General features: G+C 36.1%; 1 protein-coding gene across 5 annotated transcripts in view; it reads right to left on the bottom strand.

Annotated features, from left to right (window-relative positions):
• LOC115229316 (L-threonine ammonia-lyase) overlaps positions 1 to 18,688 on the bottom strand; it is a 498,130-nt gene that overhangs the window by 5,469 nt on the left and 473,973 nt on the right. For 4 of the 5 annotated variants that reach the window (XM_036500104.1, XM_036500115.1, XM_029799695.2 and 1 more), the window contains 7 exons: positions 14,371 to 14,523; positions 11,978 to 12,111; positions 10,867 to 11,025; positions 10,051 to 10,118; positions 6,399 to 6,513; positions 4,177 to 4,302; positions 295 to 396 (listed from right to left, as the gene is read on the bottom strand). In XM_036500104.1, coding sequence (XP_036355997.1) covers positions 295 to 396; positions 4,177 to 4,302; positions 6,399 to 6,513; positions 10,051 to 10,118; positions 10,867 to 11,025; positions 11,978 to 12,111; positions 14,371 to 14,404 — 738 coding nt within the window. In that variant the 5' untranslated portion in view covers positions 14,405 to 14,523. Of the gene's footprint in view, positions 1 to 294; positions 397 to 4,176; positions 4,303 to 6,398; positions 6,514 to 10,050; positions 10,119 to 10,866; positions 11,026 to 11,977; positions 12,112 to 14,370; positions 14,524 to 16,846; positions 17,085 to 18,688 lie in introns of those variants that run through there. The other variant, XM_029799689.2, reaches the window with a different exon arrangement.

Raw genomic sequence — 18,688 nt, 5'->3', positions numbered from 1 at the left:
TATGTCAGGTGTTAAGAAATTAAAGTATGATAGAGGGACAGGAGCAGGTCTGTGGCTCTATGAAGATATGTTGTTCCCCCAGTTGGAAAACAAAGAAGATGGTGAAAATGTCTCAAGACATTCTTAAATTAAAGAAAATTTCCTTTCCATTAAACTAGGAGTTAATGTGAACTGGAGTTTGTCTTTGTATGGGTATAAAGGAAGTGTCTTGAAAAAAAATCATGGCAGTAAGGAATAACAAAATTGTTTTAATCATTTATCTAAAAGTGAAGAAAAGCGACAAAACAAACTTACCATTTGATGTTGGGAAAGCATAAAATAAATAGCTTTTGCAATTGTTTCTTCTTCAACTAGAATCCAGTCATCAACAAATGCATTGCAGTGGTCAAAAGTCACCTGGAAAAGGGATGTATATATATAAGCAAAAGATTCAAACACTAAGATTTGAAATAAGATGTCACTACTGTTAATATCATCTGTGGATAAAGTTTAAAATTGATGGTATCAACAGCAGTAACAGGTGGATCGCATGCAAAATAGCATATAGCTATGAATTATAAATTTGGATGAAATGTAATGATGCTTAACAAGCATACACCTGCTAGAAATAAGAACTAAAATCTTAAATTAATCCAAGTTAAACTGAATAATATTTATTTTTGTGCTGTTGAATGTATTAATTCTTTCTGCTTTTCTGTTATTTTGGTGCTGTACAGTGGATTAATTTAAGACATTAGCTCTTATTTCTAGCAGGTGTATGCTTTTTAAACATCATTATGCTTTGCAAATTTATATATATACAGGGGTTGGACAAAATAATGGAAACACCTTAAAATTTCAAACATTTATTTTAATATGGAGTAAGACTGCCTTTGGCAGTAATTACAGCTTGAATTCTATGAGGTATGGACTCTACAAAGTTTGAATTGTTTTCAAAGGAACTTTTGTCCATTCTTCAGTTATTGTGATGGTGGAGGATATTGACTCCTTACTTGTTTTTTTTAAATGCACTATAAATGGTCAATAATATTGAGATCTGGGGACTGTGGTGACCAGATAAGATGTTCAATTTCACTAGAATGTTCCTCATGCCATTCAGTAACAACTTTAGCTGTGTGAATTGGAGCATCATTGTCCTGAAAGACTGTGTTTCCCTCCAGAAACAGTTCTGCAACCATAGGATGAATTTGATCTGATAAAATGTTTAAATAGTCTTGACTATTAATTCTGCCATGAAGGGAAACCATTGGGCTGGTGGATTTCCAAGATATAGACCCCCCCCCACCCCCACCAGATCATCAAAGATCCTCCATGTTTAACAGTTGGAAGAAGGCAGTCTGGATCAAATGCTTCTTTTGGCTGTCTTCACATGTATGGTTAGAAGTAAGGTAAAGGATGACTTGTCTGAGAAAATAACATTCTTCTACTGCTCTAGAGACCAATTCTGTAGGTTTTTACTCCGTAACGTAGAAATTTAAAATATTTGTCTTAATATAGAGTCTGATGAGGAGCTGTCTACAAGGCTTTGGCTTTGTAGATGCAAAACCTTGGGTAACTCCATGTCCAAAGTTTAAAATTTTCTTGTGTATATATATATATATATATATATATATATACGCATCAGACAAAATACTTGTTGGTATTTCTCCTAGTTCTGAGTTCGAAATCAACCGAGGCCAACTTTTTCACACTTTCCATGTCAATAAAAAAAGTCCAAGTCACTGCTGGAAGTCGATGTGTTTGACTTAATCCTCTCCTACAATTGGTGACCTTGTGCCGAAATTTGAAACCATTATTATTGTTGGACATAGTGGTATGTTGTAACAGTCAAATGGTACATACATCTCAGCCCTTTAAATCAACGACTCAGTAATATATTTGATTTGAAGGAATCAGCTATCTCAGTTCCACCCCTCCTTAAGAAAGATGGACTTATTAATCAATAGGAATCAATTAAAATAATATAGTGATTTACAGAATTGTTTCCCTTTAACAAAGTTATGTCCCTTCATTTTTGAATTGATATAAATTACTATGAGACTGGAAAATAAGAAGCATCTTCTCAGCAGGTGTAATTTTATAAATGAACAACTGAGAAAGAGAGAGATAAAACATATACTCGAAACATAATTTGCGTAACATCTAGAAGATGCAAACATAATAGAGTGAGGTTAAGCAAACACACCAGGTGTATTTGTTACAGAAATGATAGAAAGAGCAGAGAATAGATATGAGACAGTGGTTTAAAAGTGTTTGCCAATGTAGGTGTATCTACAAAACATAATTTCTCGTTATGTGATCTTATATGTGGATGTATTTGGTGCATTCACAAATCTGGAGTTGTTATTGTTTTAACGTCCACTTTTCCATACATGTATGGTCTGGACAAAGTTTATTGAAGCAGATCTTGTACAGCCAAATGCCCTTCTTGTTGCCAGCCTTCACCTGTTTGCAAGCAAGGTAATATTTCCTCATGGCCAGTCATGCTTTTGCAAAATATTGGAAATGAATGATACTGCTCAGCAGTGATACAGTGGCATTCATTTACAACTACCACACAGTGTCAGACTAAAGAGCCACTAACATATTAACTCTTTCTCTCTCTCTCTCTTACACATACACACACATATAAAAAACGGGCTGCCATCAATTTCCACCAACCAAATCCACTCACAAGGCTTTGTTTTACCTGGGGTTAGAGTAGAAAATACTTGGCCTGAGTTACCACACGATGGGGCTGAACCTGAAATCATGTGGTTAGAAAGCAAAATTCTTAACCACACAGCCACACCAAGCAGTATTATTCCCTTGCCATATCATAACTGAGAGTTAAAAACTAAGTATGAAATTGCGTCCCAAGTAAGAGATGACCACATTCAGTGGTGAGGTTCCAGCTGGGCAGTTTAGGAGTTATAGGAAGTATGAAGTTATTCCTTAGTGACCACCACTTTCAGGTCTGCCCTGGCCCAGGGTGGTGGTACCTGTCACAGGCTCCTATTATGGGTCATGTAGGAGTCCTGTGGCAAAGGCATACAGGGCTCAAAAGAGAGCTGGACCCTAGATATGTTACAAAGGCCCACTGATGTGTAGTCATGCTCTTATTATCATATGAACCAGTCTCTCTCTCTAAGTGTTAAACAGGCCAGTGCCTCAAGAATAAGCTTGGAAGGGGTAGGAGACTAGCAGAGTAAACTGTAAATAAATCAGAAAGTACCAGAAAATCCCTGATGTGTCTTTCCTAATAAAAATCATGAATCTTCAGACTTTGTCAATGAACTCCATTGATTGTTGATGCCTGTAGGCATGGTACATGAGCAGACAAGAGAATAGAATTAGGTATTGATTCTGAATAGAATTTATCATTGGTCCCTTAACTTAGGTTGGGAGTGAAACATAAAAAAACGTGTAAACACTGCTGTTATAGGATGTGTGTAACTGTTGTGACAGGCTATATCTATCAGTTATTACTATATGTTATGTATAACTGTTGTTATAGGCAGTATGTAACAGATACTGTTATAGACTATGTAACAATTATTATAGGTTGTATGTAATAACTGTTGTTATAGGCTGTATGTTGTTAGGCGTAGTTGTGTGGCAAGAGGCTTACTTTCCAACCAAGGATCTGGGTTCAGTCCCACTGTATGACATCTTGGGCAAGTGTCTTCTACTATAGCTTCGGGTCAACTAAAACCTTGTGAGTGGATTTGGTAGATGGAAACTGAAAGAAGCCTATTGTATATATGTATATATATATATGTGTGTGTGTGTCTTTGTGTCTGTCTGTCCCTCATCACTGCTTGACAACCAGTGTTGGTATGTTTATGTCCCAGTAACTTAGTGGTTAGGTAAAATAGACTGATAGAATAAGTACTAGGCTTAAAAAATAAGTCCTGGGGTTGATTTGTTTGACTAAAACCCTTCGAGATGATGCTCCAATATGGCTGCAGTCAAATAACTGAAACAAGTAAAAGAATAAAAGAATAGATTGTATGTAACAACTGTTGTTATTGGTTGTATGTAGTAATTGTTGTTCACCCTCCCATCTAGATTAAAACTCATTGTGTATAGACAGCTCTGATCAAGTGTGTAATTTGCATGCATATGTGAGAGTATGATAACCAAATAAAGAAAAAAAGTCAACAAACAAAAAAAATGGGAGTGAGGTGTACATACTGAATTCTCTTCAATTCCACCTGAGGTGGCATCTGAGAGTGTTTCTTGACTTTCTTCAAATATTATAGTACTGGCCTTGATACTCTCATACATCACTTTAGATAATCGTGGTTGACAACCAATCACCTAAAATTTAAAACAAAATGAAATGAAAGATAATGGATAGTAAACATGATAGCAAAGATATTTCATAACTTATATGATGTCTTGTTTGGTGAATCATTGTTGGGACTGAAATTCTGAAAGTAAAATACAATCAGCCATCACTTTACCCTGCACTCAGTAAAAGGACAACATGGGACAAAGTTTTGAAGACTGATCTAAAAACACTGAACCTTACAAAGAAGATAACAGAGGACCAAGATAAGTGGTGCATTGAGAAGATCCACCCATCACAACAAAATTGAGGTCCTAAAACCAAGATGTCACGTAAAAATCGCTGGTGTGGGTACTGATGCCACGTGAAAAGCACTGATGCTGATGCCACTTAAAAACCACCTGCGATGGTGCCACATAAAGAGCACCCAGTACACTGTGTGGTGTGGTTGGCATTAGGAAGGGTATCCAGCTGTAGAAACTAAGCCAAAACAGATTATGGAACCTGGTGTGGCCCCTGGCTTTGTCAGTTCCTGTCATGTTGTCCAACCTATGCCAGCATGGAAAACAGACGTTAAATGATGATGATGAATATATCAGCTTCTCCTGCATATAGATTGTGAAAAGATAAGCCACCAAAGGAGCTGCTTCACTTTACTGTGCCAGAGGCAAATTGCAATGTGGGTGGGAACACTTCTGTGTTGAGAAAAAATGATAAATTTTTAATTTTACAAACTCATAGATTTGTATCTTACATTAAATTATTGGGTTTGTTTTGGCTATCCAGGTGGACTTATCCAATAGATTCCACACCCCATTTTGCTTGTGATTAAATAAAAAAAATTATGTTCCTATTTTTGTCAACCTCCGCCCCAGATTTTAAAATTTTTAACCCTACCTCTCACCCTTCTTTTTTTTACACTTTTCTTTTGGAATCTGTTTTTTTTTTATTATTCCACATTTAAAAATAAAAGATTACAGTTCTGAAAACAACAACAAAAAAAAACCCCAAAAAACAAACCTTCTTTATTTCTAAAATTTCAATCCTGATTGCTTATGATAATTGTCCACTTTCAATTTGTGATCATAAACTGAAATAATGCCTTTTATCATTTATCTTTTTCAGTCACTGGACTGCAGCTATGATGAGGCAACACATTGAAGGACTTCAGTCAAAGAAATCAACCTCAGTACTTATTTTGAGATCTGGTACTTATTCTATTGGTCTGTTTTGCTGTGTGGTAAGAAGCTTGCTTCTCACTTACATGGTTACAAGTTCAGTCCTACTGCTTGATACCTTGGGCAAGTGTCTTCTACTATAGCCTTGGGCTGACCAAAGCTGTGTGAGTAGATTTGGTAGACGGAAACTGAAAGAAGCTTGTCGTTTTTTCATTGCCAGCTATTGTGGGTACAGTGTGTTCAGACCAGCTGGTATCTCTTCTCCATGTTTCACCAGCCTTAAGAAACTTCCATATCTGTCTGTGATCATAAAGGCTGAAGTTGTGATTTAAGGAAGCTACAGCATGTAGCTTTGGACGTACATCAGGTGGTAGGCCAGGGTGTCTTCTAAAGGTAATCCTATTTTCATACCTAGCTTTATCAGAGACTAAAAGATATGAATGTGTCTCAGTAGAGTTTGAAAAAGACAGTCTGATTAGTCTAGGTTTCAGACCTAGTTGACCAAGGCAGAGAGCACCTTTTGGGGGAACACAGCCTAAGTCTTTGGATGACCTGGCAGCAAATGCCAGAAGGTCAGCTATATCCTCTGATACACAAATGGCAATTACTTCATGGTTGACAGATTCAGTAGCTTTCTTGATGCATCTAAATTTGGCAAGAGCTACGGGGAGATTTTTTAGCAAGGCACTCTGATATGATCCCTCATTGTGGGGTCCTACATGAACGCTTGATTTGATTTCTGCTAAGGGGTTAAATGTCAATCAGTCAAATGGCTCTTCTCTGCATGCAGTCTAGGATGTCTGTGTGCTGCTCTGCAACTGCAGCACTGTTCCTGATGTGGGCACAGTAGACCACTCTGGGCCTCATTCGAGCCTTGTAGAGTGTCAGTAGTTGTTGGTAAATAAGGAGAAAAAAACATAATAAAGAAAGGAAGTAGATCTACTTACTTTTATATTTGGATTTACTTGCTTTAGATATGCAGCAATGCCAGCAATAAGGCCACCACCTCCAACAGGTACAAAGACATTTTCAATGTCAGGTTGTTCTTCAAATATTTCAAGTCTAAAAAAGTGAATCAATAAATAAAAACTACCAAATAATAGTAAGCTCTCAACAGATGCTATATCCTCTGCTCTTCTGAAATTACTGATTGTAAACCACCTAAATTCATTCAATATACTCAGTTTTTATGCTTTCACCATGCCCTTTTAACTCACCTCCTACACACTAAATTAAACATGCCATACAATCCATTTTCTTCCAGAATTATAGCATCATTCTGAGGCTCCATTTTCATCAGTTTGCAATTCATGTCACAAATTTAGTATTCAAATTGGCCATATCCAGCTGAAATATTCTACCAGTTTTATATTAAAACTGAGCAGATCTAGTCTTTCATACTCATCCAACAATGTCCTAAAAATAAGCTATCACACCATGAAAGTCTTTTACCTACAAGATAATGCATGATTAATTTAAAACAATATGAATAAATAAGCATTACATTTGACAGAGTAACCTGAATGCTAAAGGGTTCAATTAATTTATTGATACATTTTTTGCATTGGCTGAAACCAACATTTTGTAAGGAACTTATAAAGTTGGACCGTATCTTTTTACTGTTTACTGTTTATTTCTTTCAGTCATTGAACTGCAGCTTTCTGCAGCACCACCTTGAATGGTTTAGCTGAATAAATTGGCCCTAGTACTTATTTTTTAAGCCTGATACTTATTCTATTTGTCCCTTTTGCTGAAATACTAAGTTATGGGGATGTAAATAAACCAACACTAGTTGTCAAGTGATGGTAGGGGAAAAAACACAAACATATTATATGTTGTGTGCATGCGCGTGCATGCATGTATGTGTTTAATAATAGGTAAAAGGGATTAATAAATCCAGGTAGATGTCTATAAAGTGTAAACAAATTTAGTTAACTATATCCAACAATCAGATACCAATAAATGCAAGTAGAACTAACATCCATAGTAATTCTTCCTGTATGACAAAGCTTAGAATTTCAAGAAATTCTGAGTATAAGACAACATGTATAATTGGTGATTACGTCATACATTACCAATGATTGTTTCTATTGCACCAGCATGTTTAGATAAAGAAAAAGATATAAAATACAAGCCAAATTTATATATCTGACAATATATGCTAACTGAACATTATCAAGGCAATCCAAAATTGGTTAAATTCAAAGTATATATATATATATATATATATATTATATATATATATATATATATATGATGGTCTTCTTTCAGTTTTCCTCCATCAAATTCATTTACATGACATTAGTTGACCTGAGGCTATAGTAGAAGATACTTACCCATGTTATTACACAGTGGGACTGAACCTGAAACAACATGGTTGAAAAATAAGCTTCTTAACCATATATCCATGCCAGCACCCTGGATTTTTAAGGCATTTTCAAGGCTGACTTACCAACCAGGATACCAGCTAGTCATGGAGTTAATCTCACAAATATTACTGGTACTTATTTTCAGCTGAGTGTACTGGAGAGTATATGAAATAAAGGACCTTTCTCAAGGATAAAAAGCATTGCTGGTTCAAGAATCAAACTTGCACACTTTTAATCACAGGGCAATGTGCCTTCACAAAGGAGTGATATTGTTAATGGAATAAACCCCAGTTCATGGAGTCAGTGTAGGATTATAGTCAGAATTGGTATATTCACTAATTTGTTGTTGATTATTTATTCCAAAGAAGAGAGGTAGAACCATTAGAGCATTGGACAAAATAATTCATGGCATTTATCTTTTACCTTTTACTTGTTTCAGTCATTGGGCTGTGTGGCCATGCTGGGGCACTATTTCACTATCGGGAAAAGTCTTTTCACAAATTTCAGTCAAGTGATTTATAAGGATGAAAGGTACGTGATGTTCAGTATCATAACCTGTTAGTAGCAAGTCTGCTTTAGCTACTTTTCATTTAATGTATCATATATTTTTTTAACAATAAATGAATCTAATTTAATAGCAGATTTCATACAAGCTTTCTTGTGTTTGGCAGTGTTTTTATGAGCTAATAGCATTGATTTGTTTGCATTTTTCAACACAATGTTGCAACAAATGCAGTAGCAGGTATCAGGATTTTTATCATCTTGCCGTAATCAATCCTTAGGCTCAGCATCTTCTTGAAATTTTGGGTGTACCACTTCCTCTTTTTGGACACACTATTGTCTGTCATTACTTCACAAAGGGTTATAAAACAAAAACACTCAACATGTTAAACAAATTTTAAATTGCGATTAACAATCGAAGTGCACACCATCAACACAGTCAAGCTGTCAGCTGGTGGTGTCAGAGCTTCAGACAAGTTGTAACCAATGCGTTGTAACTTGTAGTTGCCTGGTATGATATAAGTATAAACAAATAATGAACGCATACGATCAGGAATTACGTCATGTACAATATTTGTATTGATGAATTCATTACGTGAGATGATTATGGATGATATACAGAAAGTTTACAAACTATTATAAGGGGTGCAACTTTGGTACATATCGCATGCAAAGAGTATGATACCGAATTCTCTTTAAAAAATAAGTTTGCAGCCAAAACTAACTTAAAAACCCAGATTTAATGTAAATTTGGAAATTAAAACCCATAAACCCATCATTACTACAAAAACACTTGTTAGGGTTAAATTATCCATGACTCTTGAAGGATTTGTTAGACTAACGAGCTTGATATAATTCATGTTCAGTTTGAATTGTTGAAGGTTGGTGTTTATAGGGAAAAATATGAGTAGGAAGAATTGACTAAAAGCTTGTATCAGTGCAAGAAGAATTGAGGAGGGGTTTAGAATAAAGTTGTCAGAGGGGGACATGGCAGAGATGATGGGTACATGTACTGAGTGAGTTTGAGCACAGGCACTCAATTTGTTATTTCAGGGCACCAGAGGATGAAAGTGTAGTGGTTACAGCATGGTAGTGAGTGTGTGAAATTATATGGCAGGGAAAGGGTACCTGTGGACAGTAAACACAGGGGCCCAGGTGGGGAGCTAGAATCCAGGGGGTGAAACAGAAAAAAAAAAGCTTTGGCTGCATAAAAGTAAAGCATCATTGGAAACTCGCTGATAAGAATTAAAATGGCAGCAAAATAAATATGACAGGGATGACTATAGGTGGAGGTGTGGTTATGTGGTTGAGAAGCTTGCTTTCCAACTGTGTGGTCTTGGGTTCCACTGTGCAGCACCTTGGGCAGTGTCTTCTGGTATAGCTGTAGATCAACCAAAGCATTATGGATGAATTTGGTAGGCAAAAGCTAAAAGATTCCTATTATGTGTGTGAGTGTGTGTGTGTGTGTGTGCATATATATATATATCATCATCATCATAGTTGTCATTTTTACAGCCACCGTTCTATGCTACCGTGGGTCAGACAGAATTTACTGAGACAGATTTTCTATGTCCAGATACCCCTCCTGTCATCAGCCCTCACTTGTTTCCAAGCACAGTAATATCACCCTATGACCAGACATGTTTTTCATGGAAGACTGAAAATTAACAAAAGACATTTTATAAATACAAACAAACAGAATTTAAGAAAGGATGTATGTTGTACAAACCCTATTGTTCCTTGGCCTGCAATGACATCAATATCATTATAAGGGGAAATAAATGGGATTCCCTTTTCCTGCAATGAACAAAAAACAATGTTAGTGTCTCTGCTACATAGCCATTGTCATAAGCCGTTTCTCTTTGGTTGTCATCATCTTCATCATTTTCATTATCATTTGGTGTTAGGAAGGCATCCACCTGTGTCAAGTTTCACTGATATTGAGAATTCCTTGTTTGCTTGAATTCCTATGGTTCACTTCTTGAAGTAAGGTTCTTCATAATTGTAACAATATTTATCTTTTTCACCTCCATCCAATCACTCACCCTCTCTTTTAAAATGTGAGTAGTCACATAGTTCTTCTACAACAAGAAATCTGTTCTGCTTTGGCTCCTTCTCTCGTCTTATAACACCTCATCTTCTAGCATAAAGCTGTCCCCCAAGGGGTTTGTAGTCTTGTTGGCTGCATGGCAACTTCATGAGTGCTGGTAGCATCAAAAAAGCTCCCAGTATACACTGTAAAGCGGTTGGTGTTAAGAAGGGCATACAACAGTAGAAACTATGCCAAAGTAGAGAGTGGAGTTTAATGCAGTCCTTGGAACTATTGGATTCTGTCAAACTGACCAACTTAGGAAACATCAATGTCGAATGTTGATGTCAATGATGATCATGATAAAGGTGATGATGTAGTCCTTGTCAGTTTAATTTCCTATTTCATTTCTTATCGAAGTAAGGTTCTTCATATTTGCAACAATTTTTACGATATGTAGTTTCTTCCAGAAGATAAAAAAAGATAAACAAAAATCAATGGCTGATTTCAACTTACTTCTGAGTACTTGCGAGCAGCATTCTCTGCATACATGCAATCTTCTCCAAAAACAGTGAGTGAAGCTTTGTTTGCAATTAAGCGCTCATGTTTTGAAGGGGAAATTGTTTCTGGGACAAATACATGAACAGGAATTCCAAGTTGGTTCATAGCTTCAGTCTGGTAGGATTGAAATTAGAGAAAAGAATAGTAGCAGTACACACACACATATAAATATAAAATAAAAAAAAAAGAGGTTTACTTCTGTGCAAGAAAGAATTTAGGAGAATTGGTTTTGGGGTCAAAAATGCATCTGAATCTTAAAACAAATAAAATTTAAAAAATTTTTTACAAATTTATTAAAGTACTAATCTGGTTTCAACAATATTTTTTGTTTTTCTAGGGTAAATAAAAGATAAAATTTTGAAAGAAAGTGAATCCATAGAAGAAAATTCCATAGAGGTAAAACAAAAACATGCTAAAACAATCAAATGTTCATGCTAATTCAAATATTCAATAAATTTTATAGTTATAGGAAATGATAAAAGTTCCAATGTTTTATGAATTTCATAACAATAATACATGATTGAGAAGTCAATACGTTTTAAAACAATAAAATATATTAGCAATCAGATATGATGAAGACCTTAAAAATTTTTTTTTTACAAGTTCTATTGTGATGTTGTATGAAGGGGAAATTGTTTTTGTCATTTGCTTTTCTGGTGGAAACTTGAACTGTTTCAAACTGATATTGCTTTGTAATATATAAATTTTAAGATACAGGTTCAAGTCCTCATTGGTTATTTATTCAAAGTATGTCTCTAGCTCCTCCTATAGAAAAGCCTGAAGAAAGGGATGGGAAACCTTTATTCTCCTTAGACTATATTATTAAATCTCTTAGCTATCTTTGACTGTTTGCAATTCAGGGTAGTTGTCAATGTATATTCCAGAAGTTATTGATTGAATACTTATTAGAAATCAATAATCCCTTCATTCTCTCAATTAAAATATTTTCAATAACACCTAATTTGGTTTAATCTATCATATGCATAGTCTAAATTCTATGTTTTTCTGTTGTTGAATTTGGTATGGTAAAAGAAAGGAACTTCGATAAGATGTTGAAACTACTTACACAAGCCATAGCATGGTTACCAGTTGATGCTGCCACAGCTCCTATTTTGTAAATATCAGGATTAGATTCTTTAAGCAAGCATAGCTTGTTAAAGGCACCACGTACTTTGAAAGACCCTGTACGCTGCAAGTTTTCTAGAAGAGAAATCAAAGGCAGGTATTTTTAGGTATGACTTGAAGTGGAAAAATGTTCAAAGAATATGATGTTGGCTTAGTGCTATTCTTTTATTTGTTCCAGTCATTTGACTGCAGCCATGCTGGAGCACCACTTTGAAGGGTTTTAGTCGAAGAAATTGATCCCAGGACTTTTTTAAAGCTTAGTTCATATTTTATTGTTCTCTTTTGCCGAACCACTACGTTACGGGGACACAAACACACCAACACCAGTTGTCAAGCAGTGATGGGGGACAAAAACAGACACAAAGAAACACACACAAATACATGCACACACACATGTGAAAACACATGCACACATACACATACATATATATAAAATGGGCTTCTTTCACTTTCTGTCTACCAAATCCACTCACAAGGCTTTGGTTGGCCTGAGGCTATAGTAGAAGACACTTGTCCAAGGTGCCACACAGTCGGACTGAACAAATATCCATATCATCATCATCGTGATTATTGTTTAACACACACACACACATCATTATCATCACCATCATCATCACTATTGTTTAATGGCCATTTTTCCATGCTTGCATGGGTTAGATGGAATTTGCTGAGGCAGATTTTCTGCAATTGAATGCTCCCTAGAAAAGTAATATTTCTCCATGGAAAGACATGTTCTTTATTGAAGACTGGAAATGAACATCATTGCTTGTATGATTGTGATGCTCTACAACCATCATGTGATGTCAAGACAAAGCTACAAATGCAACACACACACATGGAGAGTTTATTACAGTTTCTGTCTATCAAGTCCTCTCACAAAGCTTTGTTTGATCTGGGGCAATGGTAGAAAATGCTTGCCCAAGATGCTGTGCAGTGGGACTGAACTTGAGACCACATGGCTGGGAAGACAGCTTCTCAACCACACACCAACGCCTGTGCATACGAAGGATAACATTCAAAGTTGATCTTGGTGGAATTTGAACTCAGAACATAAAGAGCTGGAAGAAATACTGCACAGCATTTTGCCAATGCTCTAACAATTTTGCCAACTCAGAACCCATTCATCATCATCATCATCATTTAACATCCATGTTTCATGCTGGCATGGATTGTATGGTTTGACAAGATTCAACAGGCCTAAAGCCAGCATTCTGCCCCACTGTCTGATTTGGTATAATTTCTATGGCTGGATGCCTTTCTTAACACCAACCACTTTCCACTAACACCAGTGAGGTTACCATGCAGCTTGCAAGACTACAAAACCTCTGTGTGTGTGTATGCGTGTGAGAACTTTATACTAGATGAAGGTTAAGGATGGGGCAGAGCAGGTTCGTGTTGTAGAGGAGTTATGTGGTTACTCACATTCAGAGAGAGTGAAAATAAACCAGTAGGAGCTGCAAAGATATAAATAGCAATGATTGGGTGGCTAGGTAGCTCCTTCAGGTACAAGGTGAGAACAATAGTGTTAGATATTTTATCTCAAAGAGAGGTCTAACAGCTGCTGAAAGAAAATGAAACAGGTGTTTGTGTATTTGATTTCTGATGGTTGATATTCCATTGACCAAGGTAATACCAATTAGCTCTTGGAGTTTTGTTTCCATATACTGCTGACCATGTGCAAGAATCTCTCACCCAGTGAGAGGATTTTGGTATCATGTATGCATGAGGCAGTGTAGTTTTCTGATTAAGGAGTAAAAGAATAAGTTGAGCTTGATTAAGGAATAAAGTGGATTTGAAATAAATACTTTAATGCATTTTACCTTTTTGATACCAATCTGTCTATGAACACCTCAGGTTCTATGACAGACTTTCTGCTTATAAAATGATCTAAATTAAAGCCATCCATCAAAATTTCAGGTTAATTTCTGTTCCTAACACCAGCTTAATATTAATGACAAAATTACTTCTCAATTCTTCATTATTTTCAAAATTAATTGAAACAAAGGCCGTGTATTTTAACAGAAATATGGTAAAAAAAAAGGATTAAATTTGCTATCACCTGCTTCAGTCAAATCTGGCTCCTAGATTTAATTAAATATTGGTTTCAAATTTTGGTACAAGGCCAGCACTTCCAGGGGAGAAGCTAAGTCAGTTACATTGACCATAGTGCTCAACTGGTGCTTATCTTATTGACCCCGAAAGGATGAAAGGTAAAGTCTATCCCAGTGGCATTTAATTAAGTTTAATTAAATTTAATTAAATATTAATTACTATATATATATTAGATTACATAGATTACTATAGAAGAGTGAGATTAAATTATAATAAACTTACCACATTTTATATATACATGAGAACCTTCTGCCATTTTAGACAAGAATGGAGAATATTCCAATGGTGTGACTCTAACATAATTCTTTATTTGTTTCTTTGCTTTATAAATTTGTTTTAATGAAACCAGTTGAACTTTCTTTAGGTTTGAATTCTCTGAAAGATAATATTTATTGACAATTCATAAATTCTAGAAGACATAGAAAAGCATGGGGTGAAAAATGGAAATTTATAATTGCCATGTTTTCAACAGAATAAATAAAATAGTTCCCAAATAGGAATTATAAATAGTCCTGCCCAATATGTAGAAAAGGTGTAGGTTGAAATTCTATATGGTGTAATAAGTGCAAATTGTGGATAAATAAGGGGTGCAGTGGAAACACAGGAAGATTTATATGGAAAGTGGACCTTGTGTGTGACAGATGTGAAAGAGCAATGAAGTTTAAGAACACACAGGAAATAGATTTCTTTGAATGTATAGGAAGATCCTTAGAAGTAGTAGATAGTTTCTGTTACCAAAGTGACTTAAATAGTAGAGGAGGAGGTTGTTTTGAAAGTACAGCCGCATATTTATCCATACAACTGTTTTAAGAATAGCTGCACAACTGGTGCAGCTCTGTATGCTAGCTGATTTCTGTGTCAGCCTATTTCATCTTCAGAGGGTCAATGGATTGAAACTCAATGAAGCTATAAGGGACAATCTACACACATTTTTTCTTTCAGTTCCACGGTTTTACCTGTGATAGCTTTCTACCAACCAATGTAATATCAATACAATGGACTTACTTTCTGCCTGTTTACATTGTAACTATCAAGAACTTCCCACAGTGGAACTTTTACTAACCTCCTGCTATTTATACTCAATTATGCATTTGTTTCCCTGTTGTATAAATATGTCATAATCTAGTCGATACCTGTTGTTTGCCTGTCTATCATTTCCTTCTATATATCAGCTTGATCAAATTTGGCCTGAGCACAAACTATATGTATCTATTATCTTAAGTCGTTCAACATCGTATTTCCTACCATATGTGTATGTGTGTGCGTGTACAGACATAGTAGCCTATGTAGTTGATATATAAACAGGGTAAATTTAACCATTTCTTCGTATATTGAAAAGACACACACATACACACGCGCGCGCGAGCCAGAGCAGGTCAACAGAATTAAGGGGAGCAACTCTGTTGAACACTCGCGCATGTGTGTGTGTGTGAGATAATGTTCCCTTAAGGAAGGAAGAAAGTATCAACCACTTAATATCGCAGTAGTATGTTCCAGAATTATTGGTTCCTACACTGGTCTACATCAAGTAAAAGTGAAAAACAGCCATTTAAAAATATTTTTTATTCATCCGGTCTAGTCACCAAGTAAAAGTGAAAAACCATTTTAACATTTTAAAAAATTCACCTTTACCCTAGAACTTTGAAGGATTCTAAACCTGATCACTAGACATGCTAGAAACAGTGGCAAAATCTCGCTAAAATCACACTATACTATTTTAAAAGAACACGCACATTGTAATCTACGATACGCTGTATGAAAAAACCAAGTACTAAAACACGAAGTGATCATTGCCAGAATTGCCTGCTTGACCAGGGCTAACTTGGGATTGAAAAACGACAACGAGGGAGTGACTCAACCATCTAGATATGACAACTAAATGTCCCTCAAATCACAATGGATCATATAATCTTCGATGTACAATGTTTAAAAAACAAATAGAAAAGGGTGCGAGAGAGTTACGACAAGCACGATTTTAACCAAGGGTCTGTTAGATGAGGACAAATTTGAGGCTAATTAACACTTTAAAAAATTTGTTTTTGACATTTCTTCAATTTAAATTTATTATATCTGCAGATATAACTGAATTTGTGAGATGATCCTACAGACAACAAGCATGCAAAACGAATCAAGAAAATAACATTTAATGATGTAATTAATAATAATTAATTAATCAATTAATTAATAAACGCAGTTATTAATTTAACCGCTTGAAAATAAACATCTCTAATAACAGCAACAAGAATAATTTTATTTACTATAGGTTCAAGATCATCAACTTTTTAGGGGAGGGACAAGTCGATACCATCGGCTCCAGTACTCAACTGGTAACTTATTCTATAAACTTCGAGAGTATGAAAGGTAAAATGAAAACGTCGGAATTCGAACTAAGAACGTAATCCCAGAATAAAATGACGCTTATCGTATTGCTCGGCGTGCTAAAACAATAATAATACTGGTTTCTTTATAGAAATTTATTCATAATACCCACACAGCCCTAAAAGCATTTAGGACAATACAAAGACAAACAAGAACGAAGATTCACATAATACAGTGTACACAAAAACAATAACAAGAAAAATGATAAAATTCCCAAATAGGAGGGGAGTACCACTCTGGAACAACCAAGGAATCCCACCGATTTTGGACTTTATAAAATAATAATAAATCATTTTGTGTGAAATAAAATATTTTCTACCTGACATCGTTTATTTATATTCTTTCTTCTGTTAAATTTTCACCAAAGTCACAACGTAACAGCAGAATATTGTATATAAACTCAGTTACTGATAGTCAATATATATATGTTTTCTTAAAACAATCTGTATGCAGGTTATTCTGTTAAAGAGAACGTTAAAATAGTTAGATATGAGTGTGCGAGAGTGCGTACTTGAACTTTCAGTGGAACCTTAGATATGTTTAAGGGAGATAAGTATCGATGAAATGGATAAAGTGGAGATAACAAAGAAGGAAACACCTAACAGACAATGGGCGCGCGACGATTTTCTTTTCGTTCCTGTCTACCAAATACACTTACGAGGCTTTTGACGGTCTATGGTTGAAGTCGTAGACAAGGAGCCATGCACCCAACCACATCATTCCTGGACTGAACCTGGAACTATGTGGTTGAGGAGAAAACTTCTTACCACACAGCTACGCCTAAGCATCTATCTATCTATCTATCTATCTGTCCGTCCGTCCGTCTGTCTGTCTGTCTGTCTGCTTCTGTATGTATGTATGTATGTATGAATTTGTATGCGTGTGTTTCCTATATATGCAATTGAAGAAGTATTAAATTGCAATAACCATCTATCATATACAATGTGTGCACACTATCGATAGGCCAGTTACTGTAGTATTTTTCCTGAGGTAATATCTCTCACAGATGGGCTGTGCTAGGAATACAAATATCAGAGAAGAAAATTTGTCCCAGCAGCCGCCAGAGGCATTACGTTTCCCTCTGATATTTTGTGAGTTTTTAACACAACCGTCCTTAACAGATATTATATCGGGACAAATATTGCAGTATTTATTGATTATGATACATAGACTGTTTTTCGGTCAGACAGGAAGGAAAGAACTCATGGTGGGGTTGCCCTGTACGTCCGTGAAGATGTCACACCCATAGTACTGTTGACACACTCAAACTCAGTCTGTGACACACTGATAGTACACGTGAAACAACCGAAAATAGTAATGTGTCACATATCGGCCACCAGACACCCCTAGTCATGAAGGAGTGTTTGAAGATAGCCTCAGAAGAATAGAAGAAGTCCTGGACAAACTGGACCAGGGTAACACCATTCTACTGCTGGGAGATTTTAACCTTCCGAAAGTCAAATGGCCAGACGGCCATCTCCTCCCTGGAATGACATCACTTGAACAGAGACAGACAGAGTCCTTGTTGGCTCTCACACGCAAGTTTTTCATGGAACAAGCAGTGCTTCGGCCAACAAGAGGTGAGAATGTCTTGGACCTCTGTTTCACAAGCAACCCGATGCTCATCCACACATAATGGTAACACCAACAATTCTCTCAGATCACAACTTAGTAGAGGTAATGATATATGGTATGAGAGAGTTAGTTGAGACGCAGCCATTAGAAAATACCACAGGCCTATCCAGTCTAAACTTCCATAAGGCAAACTGGAAGAAGATCAACGAAGAGATCCGAAAACATGACTGGAGTGACTTCATCACCACACAAGACACCAACACACATTTCCAACATTTCATGACAACAATACAGAACATATGCCATAAGTTTGTCCCGGAGAAAAAAGCCAGCGGGCATAGGAACGATATTCCCAGAGACAGGAAAATACTTATGAGGCGAAGAGCTAAGCTCTCGAAGCAACTGAATGCACGGCAGAGAAACAATGAGGGACTCCACCTGAAACTTTTTGAAACGGAAACTGCACTCAAACTTTCCTATGAGAAGGAGAGGGCAGAGAGAGAAGCCAGGACCATAGAGAATATTAAAACAAACCCTAAAGCCTTCTTTAAATTTGCGAAAGAAACCACCTCGGTACACTGCAAGA

Source organism: Octopus sinensis, linkage group LG2, assembly GCF_006345805.1.
Source record: "Octopus sinensis linkage group LG2, ASM634580v1, whole genome shotgun sequence".
Lineage (NCBI taxonomy): Eukaryota > Metazoa > Mollusca > Cephalopoda > Octopoda > Octopodidae > Octopus > Octopus sinensis.
Note: the sequence above shows the minus strand (reverse complement) of the source record. Positions and strands in the feature narration are given on the sequence as shown.